The 22,666-nt window shown below is 43.4% G+C and overlaps 1 protein-coding gene across 6 annotated transcripts in view; it reads left to right on the forward strand.

The window, feature by feature from the left end:
* Positions 1-22,666, forward strand: part of USP54 (ubiquitin specific peptidase 54) — a 65,032-nt gene that overhangs the window by 32,232 nt on the left and 10,134 nt on the right. For 3 of the 6 annotated variants that reach the window (XM_075257439.1, XM_075257437.1, XM_075257441.1), the window contains exons 3-18: positions 20-112; positions 4,965-5,099; positions 5,299-5,412; positions 6,351-6,433; positions 6,655-6,760; positions 7,689-7,835; positions 8,028-8,177; positions 9,003-9,171; positions 9,453-9,623; positions 10,289-10,420; positions 10,540-10,920; positions 12,649-12,886; positions 13,197-13,336; positions 14,199-14,372; positions 16,273-16,392; positions 20,646-20,835. In XM_075257439.1, coding sequence (XP_075113540.1) covers positions 20-112; positions 4,965-5,099; positions 5,299-5,412; positions 6,351-6,433; positions 6,655-6,760; positions 7,689-7,835; positions 8,028-8,177; positions 9,003-9,171; positions 9,453-9,623; positions 10,289-10,420; positions 10,540-10,920; positions 12,649-12,886; positions 13,197-13,336; positions 14,199-14,372; positions 16,273-16,392; positions 20,646-20,835 — 2,543 coding nt within the window. The remainder of the gene's footprint in view (positions 1-19; positions 113-4,964; positions 5,100-5,298; positions 5,413-6,350; positions 6,434-6,654; positions 6,761-7,688; positions 7,836-8,027; positions 8,178-9,002; positions 9,172-9,452; positions 9,624-10,288; positions 10,421-10,539; positions 10,921-12,648; positions 12,887-13,196; positions 13,337-14,198; positions 14,373-16,272; positions 16,393-20,645; positions 20,836-22,666) is intronic. The other 3 variants (XM_075257440.1, XM_075257438.1, XM_075257442.1) reach the window with 3 other exon arrangements.

Below are 22,666 nucleotides of genomic sequence, written 5' to 3' on the forward strand. Positions count from 1 at the left end.
TTGTGATCTTTCTTCCCAGGTTTTGTGGCACCTTGATATTTTCCGCCGGAGCTTCCGCCAGTTAACCACACACAAGTGTATGGGTGACTCCTGCATATTCTGTGCACTCAAGGTAACTTTATACTAAGCAATGAATAACTTTGTCACACTCCAATTTTCTTTTTCTTTCCTATTTTTTTTTATCAAGTGATGTTTGTGGTATGGTTATTGAATTCTATAGCCATATAATCATTTAGAATGTCGTTTATTTCCAAAATTTTTAAGGTATGGCCTGTTTCATATGGTTGTGCAAAAACATACGGTTGACTTTGGTCACTTGCAGTGGCCCATTGTGGTTTCGGTGGACCTAGTGATGACCTAGCCTTAGCATGGATCATAAATATCAAACGGTGGGGGTCTGACACCCAACATCCTCACTGATCCGCTGATTACAGCAGCCCGGAAAGCCCCTTTACTATAAGTTCTTAAAGGGGTTACGTGAAATATCTAGTTGTACTGTTGACAGGGTAGATAAAATTTATACAACGCCTCCAAACTGTTTACAGCGGTGGCTCCGGTTTCTAGTCCCACCCCCGCTGAGATTGGCAGGGATATCCTGTTTGTGCCAGGTGTCCACTGCAGCCAATCCCAGGTCTCAGCATTGGCCTCTTCACAAACAGCAACTATAACTGCAATCTGGTCTGCAAAAATCCAAGGACGTGGTTTGCTGGTGCACTTTAATGCAAATCTATGGATAGGGAATAAGTTTAATATCCGGTTTACCCCTTTAAGATGCAAGAGGGCCACGTTGTTAAGGATTTTCCAACTCCATATGGATTTTTGATACTGATGTCCTATCCATAGACATCAGGTTTGTTCAGATTCATGACAGGAGCAGAGCAACAGCATTGGCCATGGTGGTGGATCCTTTACATGACTGACACTGGACCCCATTGACTATATTGGGATGTGTCAGTTCTCCTTCATGGTGTCTGCAATTTTACTTAGCACGGCATGCTCTGCTGTTTCCGGCGTGTTCTAACAGGACCAGACAGAACACTTCTTTCATCCATGCAATGTCTCTTCTAGATGTGGTTTTGTCACACTAACATATTGTATAGATTGCGTACTGCGTTGGACCATTGATATTGGGACACATGGGGTGGAAGGCTACAGAACTGATAATTTCTACACAAGAACCCAGTATATGAAAGGAGAACTGGGGAGACAGTCATCAGGAAGGTCTGATCAGGTGACCGCAAGTTCTTCCCTTTCAGATAAATGGACTCTCTTTTTTATGACCCATCGATCATTGTGTGGCACTGACCTACTTCCATCAGCCATACTGCCACAAGAACTAATCCTCCTGTAACCTAAACATGGAAGGGTTTGGCAGAAGAAATAGGGTTTTTATGGGATCTTGGCCATCTTATCAGATAGAAGGTGACCTGAAAACTGAATCTGCTGTGAGAGAGTTAGTAGATGTGATGGGGTTCTTGGTCATGGCCTTGGATCCAGACACCGCTAGTAAAAGCGGCCTGACTAATAGGACGTACATGGCAGTATGTGTTTATGGGATCCCGTAATGAAGACACTATGTGGAAAATGTGACCGGGCCGGTGCTGGAATGTAACACAAGATATAAAGGAGATTCATGAGAATTATAGCTAATTATAGGGTGACTTGTGTATAATTCACAACCGCTCACACTTGTTGGCAACTGCTTATACACACTCTCTAAGTGCGTCGTCATAGTTCATGCAGTTTCTATACGTCCTAGGAAATTATTCTGGAAATATCTATACTGGAAACCTTCTGCACATTAATATAGCGGTGGTGCAAGTTTGTGTTTTTCAACCCTTATTAAGAACTTACCTCTGCCCGCGACTTCGTCTGCGTGTTGGCGTCGATGATCCGCCTATATTCAGCAAATTGCTGTCGTCGATGGTTTGCCTGCTCCGGCGTTTCAGCAGCTCTTAAGCTGTCCTGCTGTTGAATTTGTTCCTCACATTGTGATTGTTCCGGCACCTCAGCAGCTTGCTGGGATGCCATATAATGAGCTTGTTGTTGGCGCCGATGATTCCCCTCAGCTCCGCTTGAGGAGAACTCTGTGACTTCTGGCTACCTACGTAGCTGTCGTTTTAGAATTTTTCAACAAATTAGATTTTCTTTTTCCCGGCATGTTTAAAAGTAGCAAACTGACAATTTGGATTAAAGGTGTTTTCCCATCCAGGGTGTCAGCATGTGAAGCAGGTCAGATAATATGCAAATGCATGTACAGAATGGACTGAGGGTTAGCTGAGTATATAGACAGAGAGATAACAGACCTGGCTTTATCAGAAGCTGAGAGAAGGCTGCTTCAGGAGCAGTATAATATAGTATGTGAACATAAATTCATAACAGTCGTGAAGCCATGTCATTTACTGTGATAAAAAGTAGCCTATATTTTAATCGAGCGGTTACAATCTATCTATGTGCCGAATTTCATTCAAATCCGTTCTGCTTTTGCGTGATGGAGGAGCAAGCACACAAACTTTCACATTTATAGTATTAGTAGGATAGGATGAAGCTTAGTTTGGCCATTTATAGGGGTATTTCCATGTTGGTATTTATAGCTATATCCATAGGATATGCCTTAAATGTCTGAAAGTTGTGGATCCCATTCCTGGGACCCGCATCTGTCTCAAGAACATGGCCAGGTATGGGTGATATTTAAAAGAAGAAAAGAGCTACACCTCTGCTTTTAATAGTCCTGCGAGGATGGGTCTCCTAGCATTTCATGGAGCAAATCTAACCATGTGAAGCCAGCCTATGGAGAGAACGGGCCATGCTACATGGGTGGCTTTTGGGCAAAGTTTCACCTGCCCTCAAATTATAGGTGCACCATCACCAAGGATGATACAATACTGACAGACTAAGTATTATTTCCACTTTTTTCTGTATAATGATGGGTTTGTTACTAATTTATCATTGCAAAAGATTTCAGGATTTGGGGGGTTTTGTGAAATACAAAGTTCAGAGGTGACTGCGAACCACAAGTCTATTGAAATCTTCCATATAGCGTTCATTAAAAGGTGGCGGCTGCGGCGTAATCCAGGCGTCTTCCTTCTCTTCCCAAACAATGGCTGGAAGAATGTGTGCCATGTACACACTCATTGTCTAAGTGGATGTTTCTGCTTTGTGAAGAGATAATCTCTGTGCCCATTAAAAGGATTTATTTCTCACTTGTACAGGCACATTATGCAAAGTATCCTGTGTTGTTTGCTTTTACAATGTGCAAAGTATTTGGTGAAAATAAAGTGTCTTTTAGCAAAAAAAAAAAATAAAAAAAATCACGTGTACTACTATTAACTAGCGTGTTACACAAGGGATGGACTGTAGCACAGTAAAAACCCCTAATTTACAGGCACATACGTTACCTGGCCCCTGGGATTTTCCAGGCTTGCATCACATCATCCTTGGACGATATTTAGTGCATGACTTTTGCATTCTTAGGTTGGTCTTTTTAGGTCAAGGAAACTTCCCAAGCGCCTTTCTTCTAGGAAGAGGGAAGGTCACTTAGTCTGAGTTCACTAGAAACCGATAATATGTCCTGTATTCCCTATCCAATATAAACCTAGGCAACGGGAAGTACCGAAAGGTTTTCAAATGACCTTAATACAATGAGGCAAAGTGAACCTGTCACATTGAAATTGCAGATTGTTATATCGTTTCAGCCAAACTCGTCACCTATATATTTATATTCCTGCACATTCTGGGTTTAGGAGTCCATTGGGCGGTCAAGAGGGTGGCATCTCTAAGCAATAGAGGGATCAAGGAATAGATACCACGTAGAGATGAGCTAACACTGTTCGGATCAGCCGTTCCGAACAGCACGCTCCCATAGAAATGAATGGAAGCACCTGGCACGTACACTTTGCCGGCGGCCGGTCGCCGTGCAAGGTGTATCCATTCATTTCTATGGGAGCGTGCTGTTCGGAACGGCTGATCCGAACAGTGTTCGCTCATCTCTAATACCACGTCAAGAAGCCACTGAGTAGCTCTGCCCACTGGACTCCTAAGCCCAGAATGAGAAGAGATTCATATTTAATATTTGTTATATTGAATCTTTTCCTACAAAACTATATATCCTTCTGGTCTGCTCCTCCTTCTCTTTAAGAACCTGCACAGAATTCTTTCACTAATTTCTTTCTAAAGTTGTAATGTAGGAGTGACCCTATCTAGAATGTGCAGGTGGGTTACATGTGGATACAATGGGCTCATTCACATGGGGCAAGAGGGGGCGGATTTTGGCGCTGAATCCACATCACAATAGAGGTCTATGTAGACTGCTAGCTTTCGTTCTTCCACTAACGGGAAAAAAAAAAATAAGACACTCGTTCTTCAGGCGGATTCAGCGGCTGATTCAGCCCCAGCGTCCGCCTCGCGGCAGCACCCTCCGGACTAGGCCCATTCATTTGGACCTACTACGAAGCGGGAAGCCGCGACTGTCGGAATCCGCAACAGGCACATTTTGGTCCTATTCTGACACTGCTTCCCGTGTCCCAATCAGGACCAAAATACGCCATACTGTGCCCCATGTGAATGAGCCCTTAGTGGCTCACATACGATCACTGCACACAGCTGGTCCTGGAAGATTCAGAAGTATCATTATAGTCTACCAAACTATACCAAAGTTTTTAGGGTATGTTGATCGGTACCAATGTTCTGTTTGTTTTGTTACGGAGGCACCATAAAATTTAGACTGCATTGCAGAAGGGTGAAATCTCTGGTAAAATCCATATGGCAGAGATCTGGCGTCTGTCTTTGCTGTGGCTCTGAACCTGCAGCAGATGTCCTATGTGAACCGCAGGCCTACTTTTTTTTCGTGGTCTCATGTAAAGCTTGTAAACCTATAAGCGTGCGGTGCGTGTACTATTTGTTTCTTTGATTTAGGGTTGGCATCATGCCAACTTCTTATGGGACAAAATCTGTTGTCTTCACAGGGAATATTCAACCAGTTTCAGTGTAGCAGTGAGAAGGTGTTACCGTCAGACGCCCTCCGCAGCGCCCTTGCTAAAACCTTTCAAGATGAGCAACGTTTCCAGCTGGGTATCATGGATGATGCAGCAGAATGTTTTGTAAGTGAATTTTTTTTTTTCCTTCCTGTATTTACTTTCATCTTTCTAGTCAAAAATATACCCTGAATTCTTTAGGCCCCGTTTACACGGGGCGCGGTATGGCGTATCTTGGTCCTGATTTCTTATTTGTACATGGTAATATGGATGTAATGTACTGATTCTAGATTACTACAAGTATGTATGTATTTTTAATTTGCAGGAAAATCTTCTGATTCGCCTCCACATTCACATCGCAGATGAATCCAAAGAAGATATCTGCACCGCTCAGCACTGTATTTCTCATCAGAAGTTTGCAATGACTTTATTTGAGCAGGTATTTTAATCGATTGAACTTCCATCGCCTGCCGTTCAGGTGTCACGGTGGTTGGAATTATCATAAAGGAAATAAGTAACGTTTGTGGGCTTAATGTGCTCAATGAGTGAAGATGTGGCAGGTTTGTTAAAGAGTTTATGTGAGGGAGATGAAACTTTTTCCACACTTTATAGACTTCCACACTATAAAGACAGTCCTACAGCACCCCAGTGGTTAGTTTGCAGCACCCCAGTGGTTAGTTTGCAGCACCCCAGTGGTTGGATTTGCAGCACCCCAGTGGTTGGCTTTGCAGCACCCCAATGGTTAACTTTGCAGAGTACCTCGGGGGACAGAAGTCTCATTTCTTAGCCTCCAATGTCGCTCTGGCTCCGTTTGTAGTCACTGACTCCTCTCTACTCCTACACGTTATTGGAGTAGGACGGAGTCTGACATTTGACTGGGAGTCAGAGCGTCAACAGGGGAGACAAAGGATCGACAAATGACTAGTGCAGCGACCACATGGGTCGATAAATCATCGGATGGAAACCAAAAAACAGAGACTGGTGGCAGATCATGGAAATTCCAGCATCGGGGGATTGATAGCCAAGTATACTGTTAATAATCTTTGCACCAAATCTGTGTACTTTGGAGAGTAAGTCTTAAAGTGTATCTCTTTGCAGACATCATAGGATTTGCTGGGAATATTTTTTGCATCAAGTGTGACCTGTGTGGATATGCTATTGATGCTTATATATGTGCTATATGGAGGCTTTCAGCGACTTCATTTTTGTCAGCCATAATAGTGCAGTCTACAAGACTATTCCTTTTTACAAAAATAACATCCCATTATAGTTAGTCCATTAATGGGGTTCACTGATATCCATCTGAAAACTGATCAGGCCCTGTTACCTGCGATTCCGGTCTGCCATCTGTCTTCATTGTTGCCTTTGCTTTTGCAGTGTGTCTGTACCAGCTGCGGTGCCACATCCGACCCCCTGCCTTTCATTCAGATGGTGCATTATATCTCTACCACTGCTCTCTGGTAAGAGAAATTCTTTTTTTTTTTACTTATATTGGACAGTCGACTGATTCATACAAATCCTGTGTAAAAGGACCCCGATAGGAGCCTTGTAATATTAACCCAAATGACGTAAAAATGGTGCTGCTGAGCTAAAAGGAGCTAACAAGCAATGCAACGGACTGGATATGTAGCTCCAGAGCCTCTGCCATAGATGTCAGTAATGTATTCTGCTTTCCCTTTAGCAACCAGGCAATATGTATGTTGGAAAGGAGAGAAAAACCAACCCCTGATATGTTTGGAGAACTGCTACAAAAAGCCAGTACGATGGGAGACTTGAGGAACTGTCCTGTGAGTACTCAGGATGATGGGCTTTTTCTTGTATAATGAAAGTTCACCTTTTTTTCAAATTAGTATTGAGTGAGTGGCGTAACTAGGAGGTAGTAGCTTCCACAGGGCCCAGGACATTAGGGGGCCAGTGACAGCTGCGTTTTTTTTTTTTTTTCTTAATAGGCCGTTACTGGCTGGAGTTACTCCTGCCGGTAATGGTTCCAATTTACTTCCCGATCCTGGCAGGGATAATAATAAGTAGAGATGAGCGAGTACTGTTCGGATCAGCCGGTCCGAGCAGCACGCTCCATAGAAATGAATGGATGCACCTGGTACTTCCGCTTTGACGGCGGCCGGCCGCTTAACCCCCCGCGTGCCGGCTACGTCCATTCATTTCTATGTGAGCGAGCTGTTCGGATCAGCTGATCCGAACAGTACTCGCTCATCTCTAATAATAAGTATAATGATTGGAGGCCTGGGAGAGGTAAGGGCTTCGGGCCTAGTTGTGTGATGTCCCTGATATCACTTGACCGGGACCTGCGTCCCAGATCATGTGGCGTCTGGACGTCATTGAAGATGGCCGACACCACTAAGGACTGCAGTGGAGCAGGGGATAGGTAAGTGTTTTTTTTTTTTTTTTTTTATGCTTATATCTACCCTCAGTCTCCGATTATTATATTTGGGGGTCTAAAAAGACCCCCCCGAGTATAATAATTGTTCATAGGTGTCCACAATGGGGCATAATACTGAATGCAGGGGCCACTATGGGGCATAATAGAGTGCGCAGGAGTGTGTGTGTGTGGGGTCTTTGGTGTTGGGCGGGGGGGGGGGGGCATGTCAAAAGTTCGCCACGGGCCCCGCCATTCCTAGTTACGCCACTGAATTGAGTATACTGATAGTTTGGGTGCTGTCATCTACTGTACTGCTATAATACACCATTATATTACAGAGCAATTGTGGTGAGAAAATCCGCATCCGTCGAGTGCTTATGAACGCCCCTCAGATCATAACCATAGGACTGGTGTGGGACTCCGATCACTCGGACCTCGCTGAGGATGTCATTCATAGCCTTGGGACCTGCCTGAAGCTTGGCGATGTAAGTGTACCGCCACTATATCCACATGTTCTTTGTATTATGAGTGAGCATTTATTTCGTTATGGAAATTGATGTCATGATATTTTTCACATACGTTATAAACAAATCCCATTGTATTGTAGTCCACATGGGCGGACATGGTGTTCACACGTGACGTACTCATCTATTTAGGGTATCTTTTTTTTTTTGCAGTTGTTTTACAGGGTTACGGATGACAGAGCGAAGCACTCTGAGCTGTATTTGGTGGGGATGATCTGTTACTATGGGAAACATTACTCCACCTTCTTCTTTCAAACCAAAATACGCAAGTGGATGTATTTTGATGATGCCCATGTAAAAGAGGTAATGGTTTAACTAAAAATACCCTGCACCAGTTCCAGCTCTTCACATGCTATAATAGGCGCACTCTACTGATTCCGGAGCAATTGGAATTTTTCTTTTCCGTTCCTTAAATTATTGGGTTTGTTATTTTCAGCCCCCATATGCTAGAGATCTCTGTACTGTCAGGTGGGTGGTCTCGGACTGTCTGCTCGTCTACAGAACCACCCACTTGACAGTATAGAATCTAATTAACCTATTGGATGCCGAAGCGAACAAGCCCGATTTTCTCATTATTATGGTAGATACAGTTCTCTTCCTCGCCAGGGACTCCTTGACTGCAGTTGTCCAGGGAGCTGAAGGGATGGCTGCTCATCCAGTTTCTCATATTTTGCAGGCGCTGGACACTGGTATTCCCCTTTCCCTAACTATTAACTGTAAAGGAACAAACATTTCAGATTTTTAATTCTATTGAGCCATTGTTCTGTGAATCAGGAAGAATTAAATAGCATATTCCGCTTCCTCATACGAGTAGCACCATCCTGCAATTGTATGCTTAGATGGAAATTGAATCACATAAAATGCATTGTACATGCTTTGTGACATTTGCTGTACAGCCACGTTCTCATAGGTCTTACTCAGAACATTTCCCATTCGCTTTCGAAGTTGCCTATCATGTCCACATGTACAGAAGACCATTATCCTACGGTATCTCCCACCTGTGTGTATACCGCTTATATATTACACACATATAGTGCAGTTTCTTATTTGTATGTATGCAAAAAAATCCAAACCCAATACATTTGCATCTATGTCTTAAGGGTTGCGCTTGTTTCATTTTCATTCTAGATTGGTCCAAAATGGAAAGATGTAGTGACAAAATGCATAAAGGGGCACTATCAGCCATTACTACTTTTGTATGCTGACCCCAGGGGTACTCCAGTGTCTGTTCCGGATGTTTTGTCTCAGATGGATATTCGGCAGTATAGCAGGACATGCTATGATAGTGAAGACTCTGGTAATTATTTTACACTTTTACATTGAACTACCTATAACTTCCAGGTCAATATTCACTGTCACCCATGATCCAGCTTCTTTGACTTGAGCTCACTGTAGTGGATACTATTGAGCAGAGGGGCATGGCTTTATTGGGCGCGTTAAAATGTCAATGGAGGATTGCATTAGTGAATGATGACTTTTTTTATTTTATTGTCAGTCTCTGTTGTTTCGATGCTCCCTTATCTATGAGCCGCATGTGTAGCATTTGTCACATCCATGAATTATTCCCTTGTATCTTAGGCAGGGAGCCTTCCATCTCCTCGGACACCAGGACTGACTCCTCCACCGACAGCTATCACTACAAGCATTCACATCACGAATCTGTGGTCAGCCACTTCTCCTCAGACTCCCAAGGCACCGTCATCTACAACCTGGAGAACGATGCTGCATCACAGAGCAGTAGAGATACAGGTACCAGGACTCCATATGCCCAATTCTCTAATCAAATGTTCAAAATTTATACCTCTGAGAAGGCAGAGATTTGTGCCATTTTTCTCAAAATTTAATAAATTTGTCAGACTATTGCTGGCCATTCCACACTTTGGTGTTAATTTTAGTACAAATATGGCGTGCACCATAATTTTGGACTTATAAGGCTACGAAACTGGTGCAAATAATAATCATGATAAAAAATTCCCCCTTATGTCTATGTTGATGGGCACCCTGATGGCAGTACACCTATCCAATACAAATTTCTTTCTAAATCTCCATAAATTGATTATAGATTTAAGGTGGAATTTTTCTATTTCAAAATGTTTTTTTTGATCTTTGACAAGAAATGGATGTAAATATTTTTCTTTCTTCCTTGATATAACCAATAGAACCGTTATCATTGCAAAAGATTTGTACCAACCATTGTATTGCGTGCAAACCGATTCAGAGATGAGCTGTTGATATCATCATGAGTCTCACATTGTGGGAATCTATGCCTCAGTTACTCTGAAGAAAGCCAACGTGTGATATCACATTAGGTATTTCGCGGTTTCCATGATATATACATTTCTATAATGAGGTTTTAGGTTGCTGTGCAGGTCTCCTCATTTCTAGGGTTTTATGGTGTACTTTCTTGTATACAGGACACCTGACAGATAGTGAGTGTAGTCAGAGACATTTTTCAAGGAAGGGACCCTTAACTGACCGAAAACGAAGTTCCAGTCGTCCTCGGAGAAAAGGAGATGAGTCCCAATCTTCAGGTTATCACAGTGAAGGTCTGACCTGCACTTTTACTAGTGGTCCTGCTTGATATCACTTTTTCCTTACTTGGAATCAGTTTTGCTTCTTTTTTTAATATGCGACTTTCTCTTTAACTGCTTGTTCATTGTATTAGGTGAAACCTTAAAGGAGAAGCAAGCCCCGAGAGCGGGTCTGAAGCTGTCCAGCAGTTCCAGTAGGTTGAGAGACTTTAAAACCACTGTTAGCAATATGATTCACAGTAGACCCTCACAAGCGTCGCAAACCACACCGAGCATACATCATGTTGGAAGTGCGGTGGATCAGGCCGAGATCAAGCCACCCTCAAGCTTAGCAGTAAGACCCAGAGAGTGGGAAATGGAAAATAACAGCAATGACTTGAAATCTGGGTTAACCGGCAGGTATCGACCTACTTGGCGCCCAACGCGGGAGCCGTTAAACGTTGATAGTATCTTCAGAAACGAAAAGAGGAAAAACACAGGATACAGTCCACTAAGTCCCTTCTCAGAAGACTCTGGTAAGGGGATGTCCTTCCCAAGTATGTCCTGTGCTCATTCACTCAACTTGTAGTCTTGTCTGTATTTGTATTCTACATTTGTCTTGCCCTTTCCCATCCCCTGGTTAGACTTGATGGACATGTCTTTCTTCAACTGTACTAACTGTTACTATTAGAGATGAGCGAGTAGTATTCGATCGAGTAGGTATTCGATCGAATACTACGGTATTCGAAATATTTGTACTCGATCGAATACTACTAGCTATTCACAGTAAGTCTCCATTGTGGTCCGATCTTAGATGCCGCCTCCTCACAGACGAACCTCCGGCAGAACCAGCGTTGATTGGCCGAATGTTGTACACTGGCCAATCAACGCTGGTCAATGCATTCCTATGATTAAAAAAAAAAAATAGTCAGCTCCCACGTAACGGCAAGCTGCCAGCTCTCCTGACTAGCAAGGAACCAGAACCAGCATTGATTTGCCGCAGGCTCGTCTTTGCTAGTCGGAAGAGCTGGCAGCTTTCGGTTACGAGGGAGCTTACTTTTTATCAGCGCAACTGCAAGCGCTGTGCAGTTAAAGCTCACAGTCCCCATAGACTATAATGGGGTCTGCGCGCTTTAACTGCACAGCACTCCTCCTAAACTCTCTCCTTCTGCTATTCGCGGACTTGGTGACTCTCCTTTAGTCGAATAGTGGTTTCCCCTGAAACGAGCATTTTTTTCCCCATAGACTATAATGAATTTGATTATTCAATCGAGTAGTCGAATATTGAGGCTCTACTCGAAACGAATATCGAATCTCGAATATTTAAATGTTCGCTCATCTCTAGTTACTATGTTATATTTTTGCTGCTTATAAAATGATCTTCCACCACTAATATTTGTATTTGGCTCATTTAAAGAGGACCTTTTACCAGCTCCACCCTTAATAGGTGCCACTCCACTGATTCTGGTGCACTTGGAATTTTTTCTCTAGCTCCCACTGTTCTTGAACAGTTGGAACAGTGGGGGAAAAAATGGCAACTGCGCCAGAATCTGTGGAGTGGCATCTATTAAAGAATGTAAAGAGTTGAGTTGATGGAGGCAATGAAAGGTCCTCTTTTAAGGGCCCGTTCACATGGGGCAAGAGGGGGTGGATTTTGGCGCTGAATCCACCCCCTCACAATAGAGGTCTTTGTAGACCACTAGCTTACTTTTTTCCCTGAGTGGTATGTTCCCGCTCATGGAAAAAATTAGCGAGCAGCCCTTTCCTCAGGTGGATTCTGCAGCTGATCCAGCCCTGGCGTCTGCCTCACGACAGCACCCTCTAGACAAGGCCCATTCATTTGGGCCTACTCTGGAGCGGGAAGCTGCAACAGTTCTGGCAGGGGCATTTTGGTCCTACTCTGACTGCCTCCTCATGTAGGGTTACATCATATGCACTTGAGTGGATATCCAGTGGATCAGTTATCAGAATGAAATTAGGGGCTGCAACTTTTTGCATACTTTTTCCGTGGTTTTTTTTTTTTTTTTGTTGAGCTGAAGCCAAAAGTGACTTCAAGAGGAACGGGAAATATAAAGGCTTTTACTTCTCTCTTCTGCTAAATTCACTCCTGGCTTTGACTCAAAAAAAAAAAAACAAAGTTGAAATCAAACATATCTTTATCGGCCTACTTACAAGATTTTATAAATCTGAAGGGTTTTTCAAGGACTTGTTAATAATGTCATAGAAAAACTTACGAAGAAATCAATTTTTATTTCCTATAAAAGCCAAGGAACTCTCTGTCAACGATCGAAGAGACGCTGCCAATCCTGATGCAAAGGAAAAGCATCCGTGTGTGAAATACAGGAGTTGGGGTGTTGGCCGTGGTACCCCTCCTCACCTTATGGATCAGCAGCAGCCTCGTCTCATCCAGAGGATGGAGTCTGGCTATGAAAGTAGTGAACGGAACAGCAATAGTCCCATCAGCATGGACTTGCCTTTATCAGAGAATTGTAGTGCTTTTCGGTAAATACCCTTTTTATAGTGATTTGTAGAATACATCATAATATAGCATCTACATCATGTTACTATTAGAGATAAGTGAGTAGCTTTCGTTTGAATACCTCGCCGCCATAGGAATGCGTATAAGCAGCCGAACACCAGGGGGTTAAGCGCAGTGAATATTCGACGCACTCAACCCGTTCGTGTTCGGCCGCTTACACGCATTCCTATGGCAGCGAGATGTTCAATTGAATACTACTCGCTCATCTAGTTACTATGTGTTATCATCCTAGCACATATTTTACTCTGTAATTGTGATTTATTTTATTTAAAGGGAATATCACTCAAGGAAAAGTCCAGGTACAGCTCCAGCTCCTACCTGGCGAAATATCCCAAAGTCTCAGAGCAGCAGTGCATTAGATATGGCAGATTCTGCCTCAAGTGTCTGGGTTAAGGTCCATCCCTCTCATGTTGGTAAGATATTCTTCACTCTTCTCTTTGGTTTCTAAACTGGAATCTACATCTGACTTTTTTTGTCTGTATATCCTCAATTGAAGCAGCTGTATAAGACTGCACAGATGTTCCCATGGTGAAATGATCTTTAGCTTCGTAAGACCTTGAAGACTCACACCGCCATTTTCATTTCTTTTCACGTAGCTCAGGTTTGACTTAAAGGGTTTGTCCAAGACCTATGTTTAGGATAGCAGACTGCTCCGTACACTGTGTAGGAGCCATACAAAGGTACTGATGCTCAACTTGCATTCAAGCAAGTGGGAACTGAGATGCAATAGCGCAGCCTGGCCACTACAGAGCACTCTACTTCTGCGGTCTGGTTTCGGACCCTACCAATCTGTCATTGATAATCAAAGTCTTGAACAACCACAGTGGGTAAAGAATGTGAATCCTTATTCACCTCACTTATCCCGCTCCTCACCAGTTCCAATGGTGCCTGAGTTCCATCAGTTTCAACATAATGGTTACTCTTCAGACACTGGAAATACCACTAAGTTGCAGAGATTGGCCGAGCAGTCATTTCCTGCAGAATATAGAGACTGGCAGGGAACCTGGGAAATGAGGGGGTACATGCTAGAATGGAGTGGGTAAAATCAGGTGTTGCCTGTATGCCGTGGATCCCGTAGGTGGCGCTGTCTCCTGTGACTGTTCGTATGAGCCACCACCTGCTGTATCCACGTGAGATGGGATTGGTGGGGTGAGTATTGCTTCACTTCAACTAGGAGCGTTCGGTAATGAATTTCTGCCTTCAAATAAATCCCAAAACTTTATTAATTGGGGTCATCCTGTGTCTATTCAACAACTTTCTGTGCTACAATTGTAGCAGCAGAAAGTCCAGGACCCTTGAAGAGTGAATTGGATGAACTTCAAGAAGAAGTTGCAAGAAGAGCGAGGGAGCAGGAGTTGCGCTGGAAGCGGGAAAAAGAAATAGAGGCAGCCATGGGATTCAACCCAAGACCGCGTCGGTTTTTGGATTTGGACGAGTTACAGAACCAGGGTAATGTACAGTTTTTTTCTCACGTCCATATTTCTTGTGTATCCTAAGGACTTTGACTTCTTTTAGCCATGCACCAACAACTTTGTCACTGAGCAAATTTTAATAGAATATTGTGATGTACTAGCAAAACCCTTGACTGACTGCAGTTCATAACCCAACTATTGAGTGGTCTCACATGGATGGTCTCAGACTAGATGTTGTGTGACAGAGTACCAGGATATCATACTTTTTCTTATAACTCTTGATCTCACATCACATATCTTGGGATATTAACCCAGCCCTGCAGACAGATAGGTTAGGGTCACCGGAATCAAACTCTTATCCCTTTGTGAATCAGCGCCTCTGTTACTAAGACATCACCGGTTTGTCAATATGCAAATGAGCTTTTTGGAGCAGTAAGGGCGTTGCTGTTACCTCTTTGGAGCAATGGCAATACAGTGGTTACTCAGCTCATTTTTATGTTCACAAAAACAGCAATATCTTAGTAATTAAGATTCTTATTCACAAGGAGGAATATATTGATTGATTCAGGTGACCCTAACCAATCTACTTGGCTGGGTCGATGTCTTGGGTTCTTGTGACACACCCTTTAAGCCAAAAAGAAAGGGTAAGGAAGGGCTCATCTGTCGTAAAATGTCTCATAATCATATAAATTGACACACCACATTTAATTCAGTTTTTTGTTCATAGAATTCTACTTACTTGGTAAATCTCCTCCATTGTGTGGAATATACTTAAAGGGATCCTATCATTCAAACGCCTTTTTTTTTCTCAGTAACCTGTCTGAATAGCCTTAAGAAAGGCTATTCTTCTCCCACCTTTCATTGTCTTCTCTGTGCTGCCGTTCGCTTGAAATACCAGTTTGTCGGTATGCAAATGAGTTCTCCTGCAGTACTGGGGGTGTCCCCAATGCTGCGAAAGAACTCTCTCCAGCGCTACCTCCATCTTCGTCAGCAACAGCCTGTTCACACCTCTTCTTCTGGGGTCAAAATTCAACGCATGCACAAGTCGGCTCTGCAGAGCTGACTTCACATGCGGACGGCCATAGAACTACAGGAGCATAGTGCACATGCTCATGTAAGCGCCCACATGTGAATGCGTTGAATTTTGACACCCAAGCCTACGCCCCCCCCCCGTGCGCCAGAAGACAACCAGTGAAGAGGCCGTTGCTGATGAAGATGGAGGCAGAGCTCGAAAGATTTCTCATGCAGCATTGGGGACGCCCCCAGTGCTGCGAGAGAACTCATTTGCATACTGACAAAAACTGGGATTTCAAGCGAACGGCGGCGTGGAGAAGACAATGAAAGGTAGGAGAAGAATAGCCTTTATTAAGTCTATTCCGACGTGTTACTGAGGGAAAAAAAAGGCGTTTGATAGGATCTCTTTAAAAACTGTTAACCCACAGCAAACATACTGTACAAGAGACCGATATTATGGTGTACTGAGTACTGTAGTATTCACAATAATGCCAAACCGAATGATAGAAAATCTAGCTTCTCCTCTGTTAACATTGACTTTGGACCCATTCCTTACTGAAATATGGTACATGACAAGATGTTTTCCCTGAAAGTTTAACATTTAACCTCGGTGAAGCCAATCTTTGAAGATTTGGGGTGGGGATGTTCTGGCTTTTCTGAGGCCTATTCACAGCAGCCATTTGTCTTGTTTCTTCCACGTTGCACCACAATGGCTAGTGTCAGTGCTACTTGGCAGGCGATTTAATCTATTGTGACTGGCACAAGCTCCTGTGAAAACATTGGGTGTAGTTACCAAGCAGTAGTCGGGGTGGCTTTTTGGAAGCTCCTTGACGGCCATAGCAACTATAGAAGGAGCGATGGACAGTGCGGGTTGTGATCTATAAGAAGCAATTAAGAAACGGACAATTGTGTGGCTATTACAGGGAGGAGCGACAGCTTTGAGCGGTCCATGCAGGAGGCAGATTCTGTCTTTGAGCAATCCTTGAGGCTGGAGCAGAAAGGAGATTACACGACGGCTTTGGCGCTGTGTAATGAAGCTATTTGTAAGTAACTCATAACCAACGCTTAACTCTGCTTTCTATTCTCTATTGTTTAACATGGCATGCTTTAACATTGTGTGGCTCAGCTATTGGCTGTGGAAGGTGACCTTTGTCTCTCGATTTTGACAGAATCTTGCAAATTGCTGTTAACTCAAATAAGAAATCCTTCATTGCTTTATTTCAGCTTCTGTTGCTTTGGCGGCATCTCTACAAAAGAGACTTTGCAGTGTGGAAACAGCGCTCTCGGTTCCAATTATTTTTCATGTGACAAGTATAACAAAACATCTCTTTCATCTGAGCCTCACATGGATCAGAATAGAAACTTTAATGACTTTGCCACCCAGATGAAGGTCAGGCATTGTTCAGCTTTTTTTTGGCCAAATTCATCAGGATTTTGATCCCACGGTGACATTGGCGCTTAAGGATTTTAGAAGACAAGTCTTACTTGCTACTTTCTTATCATTACTGGGGCCGATTATACATGAACCCTCTCCTCCCAAAAGTTTTCTTAAGGGAGTCGGGAGGCCTCCATATACATGTGCGACCACCCCGGGAGAACCGTGCAGGAGGCTGGACTGTCACGGTGACCTTATTGGCACCAGAACTCCCAGGAGAGGTGCACAGGGTAATAGGCAGAGTCAGTTAGATGTGACGCCAGTTGGAGTATTGAGACACCCGCTGGTCCCTGGGCGGAGATGGTGATGTGGGTGCCAGTGCTCCCTCCAACAAAGAGCTTTAGCCCAGGGCTTAGCTGCAAGGAAGGCAATGTCCAGGCCAGGATCAGTAGAAGTGCTCACTGCTTTATTGTAACAGGCATCTGCTGGTCACTTGTCCTGTAGCAGTGAGCTGTGGCACAGTGGCTTGTAGCTGGATGACACCTTCCCCTGTATTAGCAGAGAGTCTAAGATGTCTGCAGATCCAGATTATGGTTTACTGCAGGAGTTCAGCTACCTTGTAGAGGTCGGTGCAGGCTGCCAGGGTTATAGCTCTGCTTAGCCTGATATAAGCCTGTCCTCTTACTGATGGTGATGGGGGCGCTGTCACACAGCTTCTCTGTCCTGCTACTGCTGCTATGGCAATCCTCACAACACAGTGTCTGAAACACAAGATGGCCACTGCTACACTTCTCCTTGCTTCTCCTTCCCTGGCTCTTACAGAATACTACTTCCTCTCCCTGCTATGACTATTTCCTGTTCCAGCTACAGATCCACCCACCATAGTGTGTGTTGCTATGGAGACCACAGCTCACTAGGACAAGTGAAACCAGAGAACAATAGCTTAACAATATTACACAAATGAATACAGAATAAACATGACAACACATACAATCTATCATAACTTGTAAGGCACTTCTATGGCCAAATAACCATTAGTAACTCCTGTGAGGGGGTTACACATGGGTTAGCTTAAGGGGTCACGTGACTCTTCTCTTATGTGTATGGCCGACCTTAGAAAGCTAATTTTCCCTGCAAAAACATAGCTTGGCCCACAGTCGGTCAATTGTATGAAGAGACCTCATCGCTTTGGCAATCATGGTCACCTCCTTATTGAGCCCCCTTCGCTATAACATTGATATGCATCCTAATGATAGGGTTTCAGTATTCTGATCCTGAAACTCCTTTAAAGCCCCTCATTATTGTAAAATAATCCCATAAATAAATAATAAAAACCCTCCAGAGGTGCATAGAAGAAATAAAAAATAGTAAGAAGTACAAAATCGCATCACCAACTAAATAACATGGGGTCACACTAGCATCGGGGTATCCATGTTTAAAGGGATCCTATCATTGGATACCCTTTTTTTTTTTTCTAACTAACTTAGGCATAGCCTTAAGAAAGGCTATTCTTCTACCTTTAGATGTTTTCTCCGCACCGCCGTTCAGTAGAAATCCGGTTTTTTTTTTGGTGTGGAAATGAGTTCTCTCGCAGCACTGGGGGCGGGCCCCAGCACTCAAACAGCACTGGGGGCGTCCCCAATGCTGCGATAGAAATCTCCAGCGACTCCTCCATCTTCTTCAGGAACGGCCTCTCGCTGTGTCGTCTTCCGTCCTGGGTTTCAATCCTCTAAGCCTCGGACAGAGCTGATTGTGCATGCCAGCGGCCACGGGCACGCGCAATCGGCTCTGTCCGAGGCCTAGAAGGTTGTAACCCAGGACGGAAGAAGACGCAAGGAGAAGGCATTCCAGAAGAAGATGGAGGCGTCGCTGGAGAGTTCTCTCGCAGCATTGGGGACGCCCCCTGTGCTGTTTGAGCTCCTGGGACCGCCCCTAGTGCTGTGAGAGAATTCATTTGCATACAGAAGAAAACCAGGATTTCTACTGAACGGCGGCGCAATGAAGACCTCTAAAGGTAGAAGAAGAATAGCCTTTCTTGAGGCTATTCTGACGTTAGTCAGGAAAAAAGGGTATCCAATGATAGGACCCCTTTAAATGCACAAACAGAGGTTGTGAATGGAGCCCGATGAACCTCAGTGACCAAAAAGGGTCTGTCAGGTGTTCATTCTTATTAACGTGAAGTCGGACTTGTTCGGCTTTTTGCAGAACTCTGACCAGTCTCCCACCTAAGACTCCTATGCAGAAGTGAACCAAGCCCAAGTCGAAAAATATTACATTTTTTTTTTTTTATCTTGGCCACCAGGGCAGTCAGAATAACCTAATTCCCTGTAGTTCTCTTGTCAATTCCCTATAGTCAGTGGGTGTACAAGTTAACGCCCCTTTCATGGCCAAACAACTTGCTATGTAAGTCAATCATTTGCAGTGGACAACTGCACAAATGATTGGCCACAATGGGCAAGTGTTGAGGGATATATCTATCTATGCTCAAACTTTGGCGCACAGGGAAAGCTGCCAAAGTTTGAGCATCTTCTATGGACCATAAAGGATACTGTCAGACTTGCTAGTAGTCTTTGCTTTACTGTCAACTGATCTTTGCCCTCTATACATGAGGCAACAATCGGGAGCGAACATTAAGAACACTTAATGCCATGCCATGAGGAAGGGACCAGACGTGTCCTGAAACGCGTAGCCATATATTTTTTTCACCCTATGATGGTTGCCATGTTTCAATTTTAATGTATTGAAAATAAAGATTGGAAGTTTTTAAGACGTCGGGAAGTGCTGGATCTTCTTTCTATATTAAGAACACTCATTTGACCGATCATTGTCTCATTTACAGAGAGACCTGTAAGAACAGCATTTTTTTTTTACTCCTGCAAGTCTAGATAAGCCCAGGCATCAACCTGTTGTTGTTCATCCGAGCCGTGTGCCATAAAACCCTGGAATTTGTACCAATAATGTGTAACTTTTCTATTGACTACTATTCTTTGCAGCCATAAAACGCACACTTGCCGTGCTGTAATGTGTATACAGACAATGCAGGAGGGAAGTGTATATCTCCTTTACAAATAAAAAATAAATGGCTATAACATGATAAAAGAATCCATTTTAAATAGAGTGAATAAGACTGAATACGTTGTATTCCCTTTAAGCAAAAAAGTGGATTCCTTTGTCTTCTATCACATACATTATTATTTAGTTACCCATCATTTCACCCGCTGATAATGGTCTGCTCCAGTTTCTATTGCATGTCAAGATGATATGAAATCATAGATCTGACCATTAACATAATTCTTAAAGGGGTTGTCCATGATTACAAAAATGAAGTTAGTAAAATTGGAAACCCAGCCATGTTGATCCCTCACAACTCCAGTACTGCTGTTCCAGTGGTCCCGACCAATCTTTGTAGACTTTCTCTGCAGTGTCGATGTGCTATACAGGTCTCTGTCCTCTGTGGGCCTAGGTTGTACACTGACTTGCAGCTGGTACATGCTTGTATATGCATATCCTTGGTGCAGGACACATCAGCAAATCCAATGGCAGGGGGCCACGGGGGCAGCAGCTCTCCACAAATCTCAGGCGACCCCCTTTAAATACATTGCATATGGTAATTTCTCAGGTTTTGAAATGGAGCAGACTATTGTATTTTTGGGTGACGGCGCTTACACAGGAAGGTGGATAAAGAGGAGCCTGTTCCTGCTGCCAGTCTTTCCATATCCGTTCTGTTGGCTCAGTTAACATGCTCAGGGTGCATTGCTTACATACGTGTGCCTTGTTGATAACTCTTAGGATGCATTATGTTTTGTTTCCCCCCTCTGTATTGCATGATTCCATGTTATGCTCTTTTTGGCATCCTATTTTTCATTATTTTTGGTTTGTGTGCGTGCATTTGTTTCTGCTATGTTTTCTTTTGCATTTTAGCTAAATTCAGACTTGCCATGCATGATGCCAGATCTAGCACACACTGCAGAACCCTAGCAGATAAGAAGTTGCAAATGTGTTTACGAAAGGCACGGACTCTTCAGGACCGCATGCTGCTGCCGACAATTCCTCAACTGCTGCCACCAGCTTACCCCTCTCCAAAGGGGGGAGTTATAAACCAATCTACAAGGTAGCTGCCATGAAACTTCCTTAACTAGGAATGAACTAGAGAATTGTTACTCTTAACATGACTTGGAAATCATTTAAAGGAATACTATACATAAAATAAAAACTGACTGTATATTGATCAGCGCAGGTCTTGCGTTAGCACCTCCCTGTTTAGGCTGGCTGTTGTCAACTTTATATTTTAAAAGCAGTGAAAATGTGCAAAAAATTAGCTTTATACACTAAATTATTTTTACTTGATATAATCAAAGTAGCCCATGTAATTTTGTCCGTCTTTTAGTAAGTGGCCCTTAGGTCAAGTTCACACTCATCAAAAATTGCCTGATGCAGAACTTTTCTCCTACAAATAGGAATTGCTGCAGATCAACCCCTGTTGCATGTAGGAATAGCCTTAAGAAAGGCTATTCTTCTCCTACCTTTTAGATGTCTTCTCTGCGCCGCCATTCGGTAGAAATCCCGGTTTTCATCGGTATGCAAATGAGTTCTCTCACAGTACTGGGGGTGGGCCCCAGCGCTCAAACAGCACTGGGGGCGTCCTCAATTGCTGCAAGAGAAATCTCCAGCGCCACCTCCTCCTTCTTCAGGAACGTCGTCTTCACGCAGGCTTCAAATTTCTAGGCCTAGGGCAAAGCCGACTGTGCATGCCTGCCGGCCACAAGAAAATGGCCTCTTACACAGTATTTTAAGCGGCCATTTTCTTGTGGCCGGTGGGCATGTGCAGTCGGCTCTGCCCGAAGCCTAGAAGTTTCACCCCCACCGCTGGATAGAAGACGCGTGAAGAGGCCGTTCTTGAAGAAGATGGAGGCGTCACTGGAGAGTTCCCTCGCAGCACTGGGGACGCCCCCAGTGCTTTTTGAGCGCTGAGTCCCGCCCCCAGTGCTGCGAGAGCTCATTTGCATACTGACGAAAACCGGGGTTTCTACCGAACAGCGGCGAGGAGAAGACATCTAAAGATAGGAGAAGAATAACTTTTCTTAAGGCTATTCCTATGTGTTAGTGAGGAAAAAAAAAATGCGTTTTAATGATAGAATCCCTTTAAACCCATTCTCGGCAAAAAGTTTGTCCTAGACATAGCAGTAACAGCTGTATGACTGCAAGATCCAACTTTACAAGGTTTGGCATCTTGGGATTTGGAGCATTTAAAAAAAAATTAAAAAAAAAAAATGAGGCAACTTGGCAATTTTTTTTTTTTTTTTTTTTGCAGAATTAGAACGAAACAAAATTTGACTAAAAAGGTAGACCTAGCCTTTAAGCTAAATGCTGATCATTATACACTCGGCGTATTTTATTTTGTTCTCCACCTATAGTCTTCCTTTGAGTGGAAACATCTTGGTTGGACAGAAACACAGGTGATACTTTGCAGCAAAAAGATAGATCTCCGTACATGTAATAAAGCATCTCTTTAGCAGTGTTGTACAAGTACTGCCATACATTCATGTATAGAGAGTGTGACTATTTTTGCTACAAGAGACCAGAAGCCTTCCAAGCTAATACATTGAAGAAGTTCATATTTGTTCTTCTGCATCGATTCCATTGCGGCTTAGTCATGTTACTGTTATTTGCATTTGTTGATTTTGTAAGTGCCGAACCCGATTTTTACATTTGTGACGTTCCGTCCTATATTCTGTTTGGATCTTCCAGTCTGAAATATGAAAAATATATATTTTGCCAGCACGCTAGAACATTCTGCCAACTTTAAAATTGTATACATAAAATGTGGAATTGATCTATAGTGTCAATTTAATTTTCTATGACCGATGTCCTATAACAGCTGCGGTGCTGGTGGATGTCTATAATATATATTTTTCATAATCGGCTTTAACTCCCGTTTTTAA

The sequence above is a fragment of the Leptodactylus fuscus genome, chromosome 10, assembly GCF_031893055.1.
Source record: "Leptodactylus fuscus isolate aLepFus1 chromosome 10, aLepFus1.hap2, whole genome shotgun sequence".
In the NCBI taxonomy this organism is placed as follows: domain Eukaryota; kingdom Metazoa; phylum Chordata; class Amphibia; order Anura; family Leptodactylidae; genus Leptodactylus; species Leptodactylus fuscus.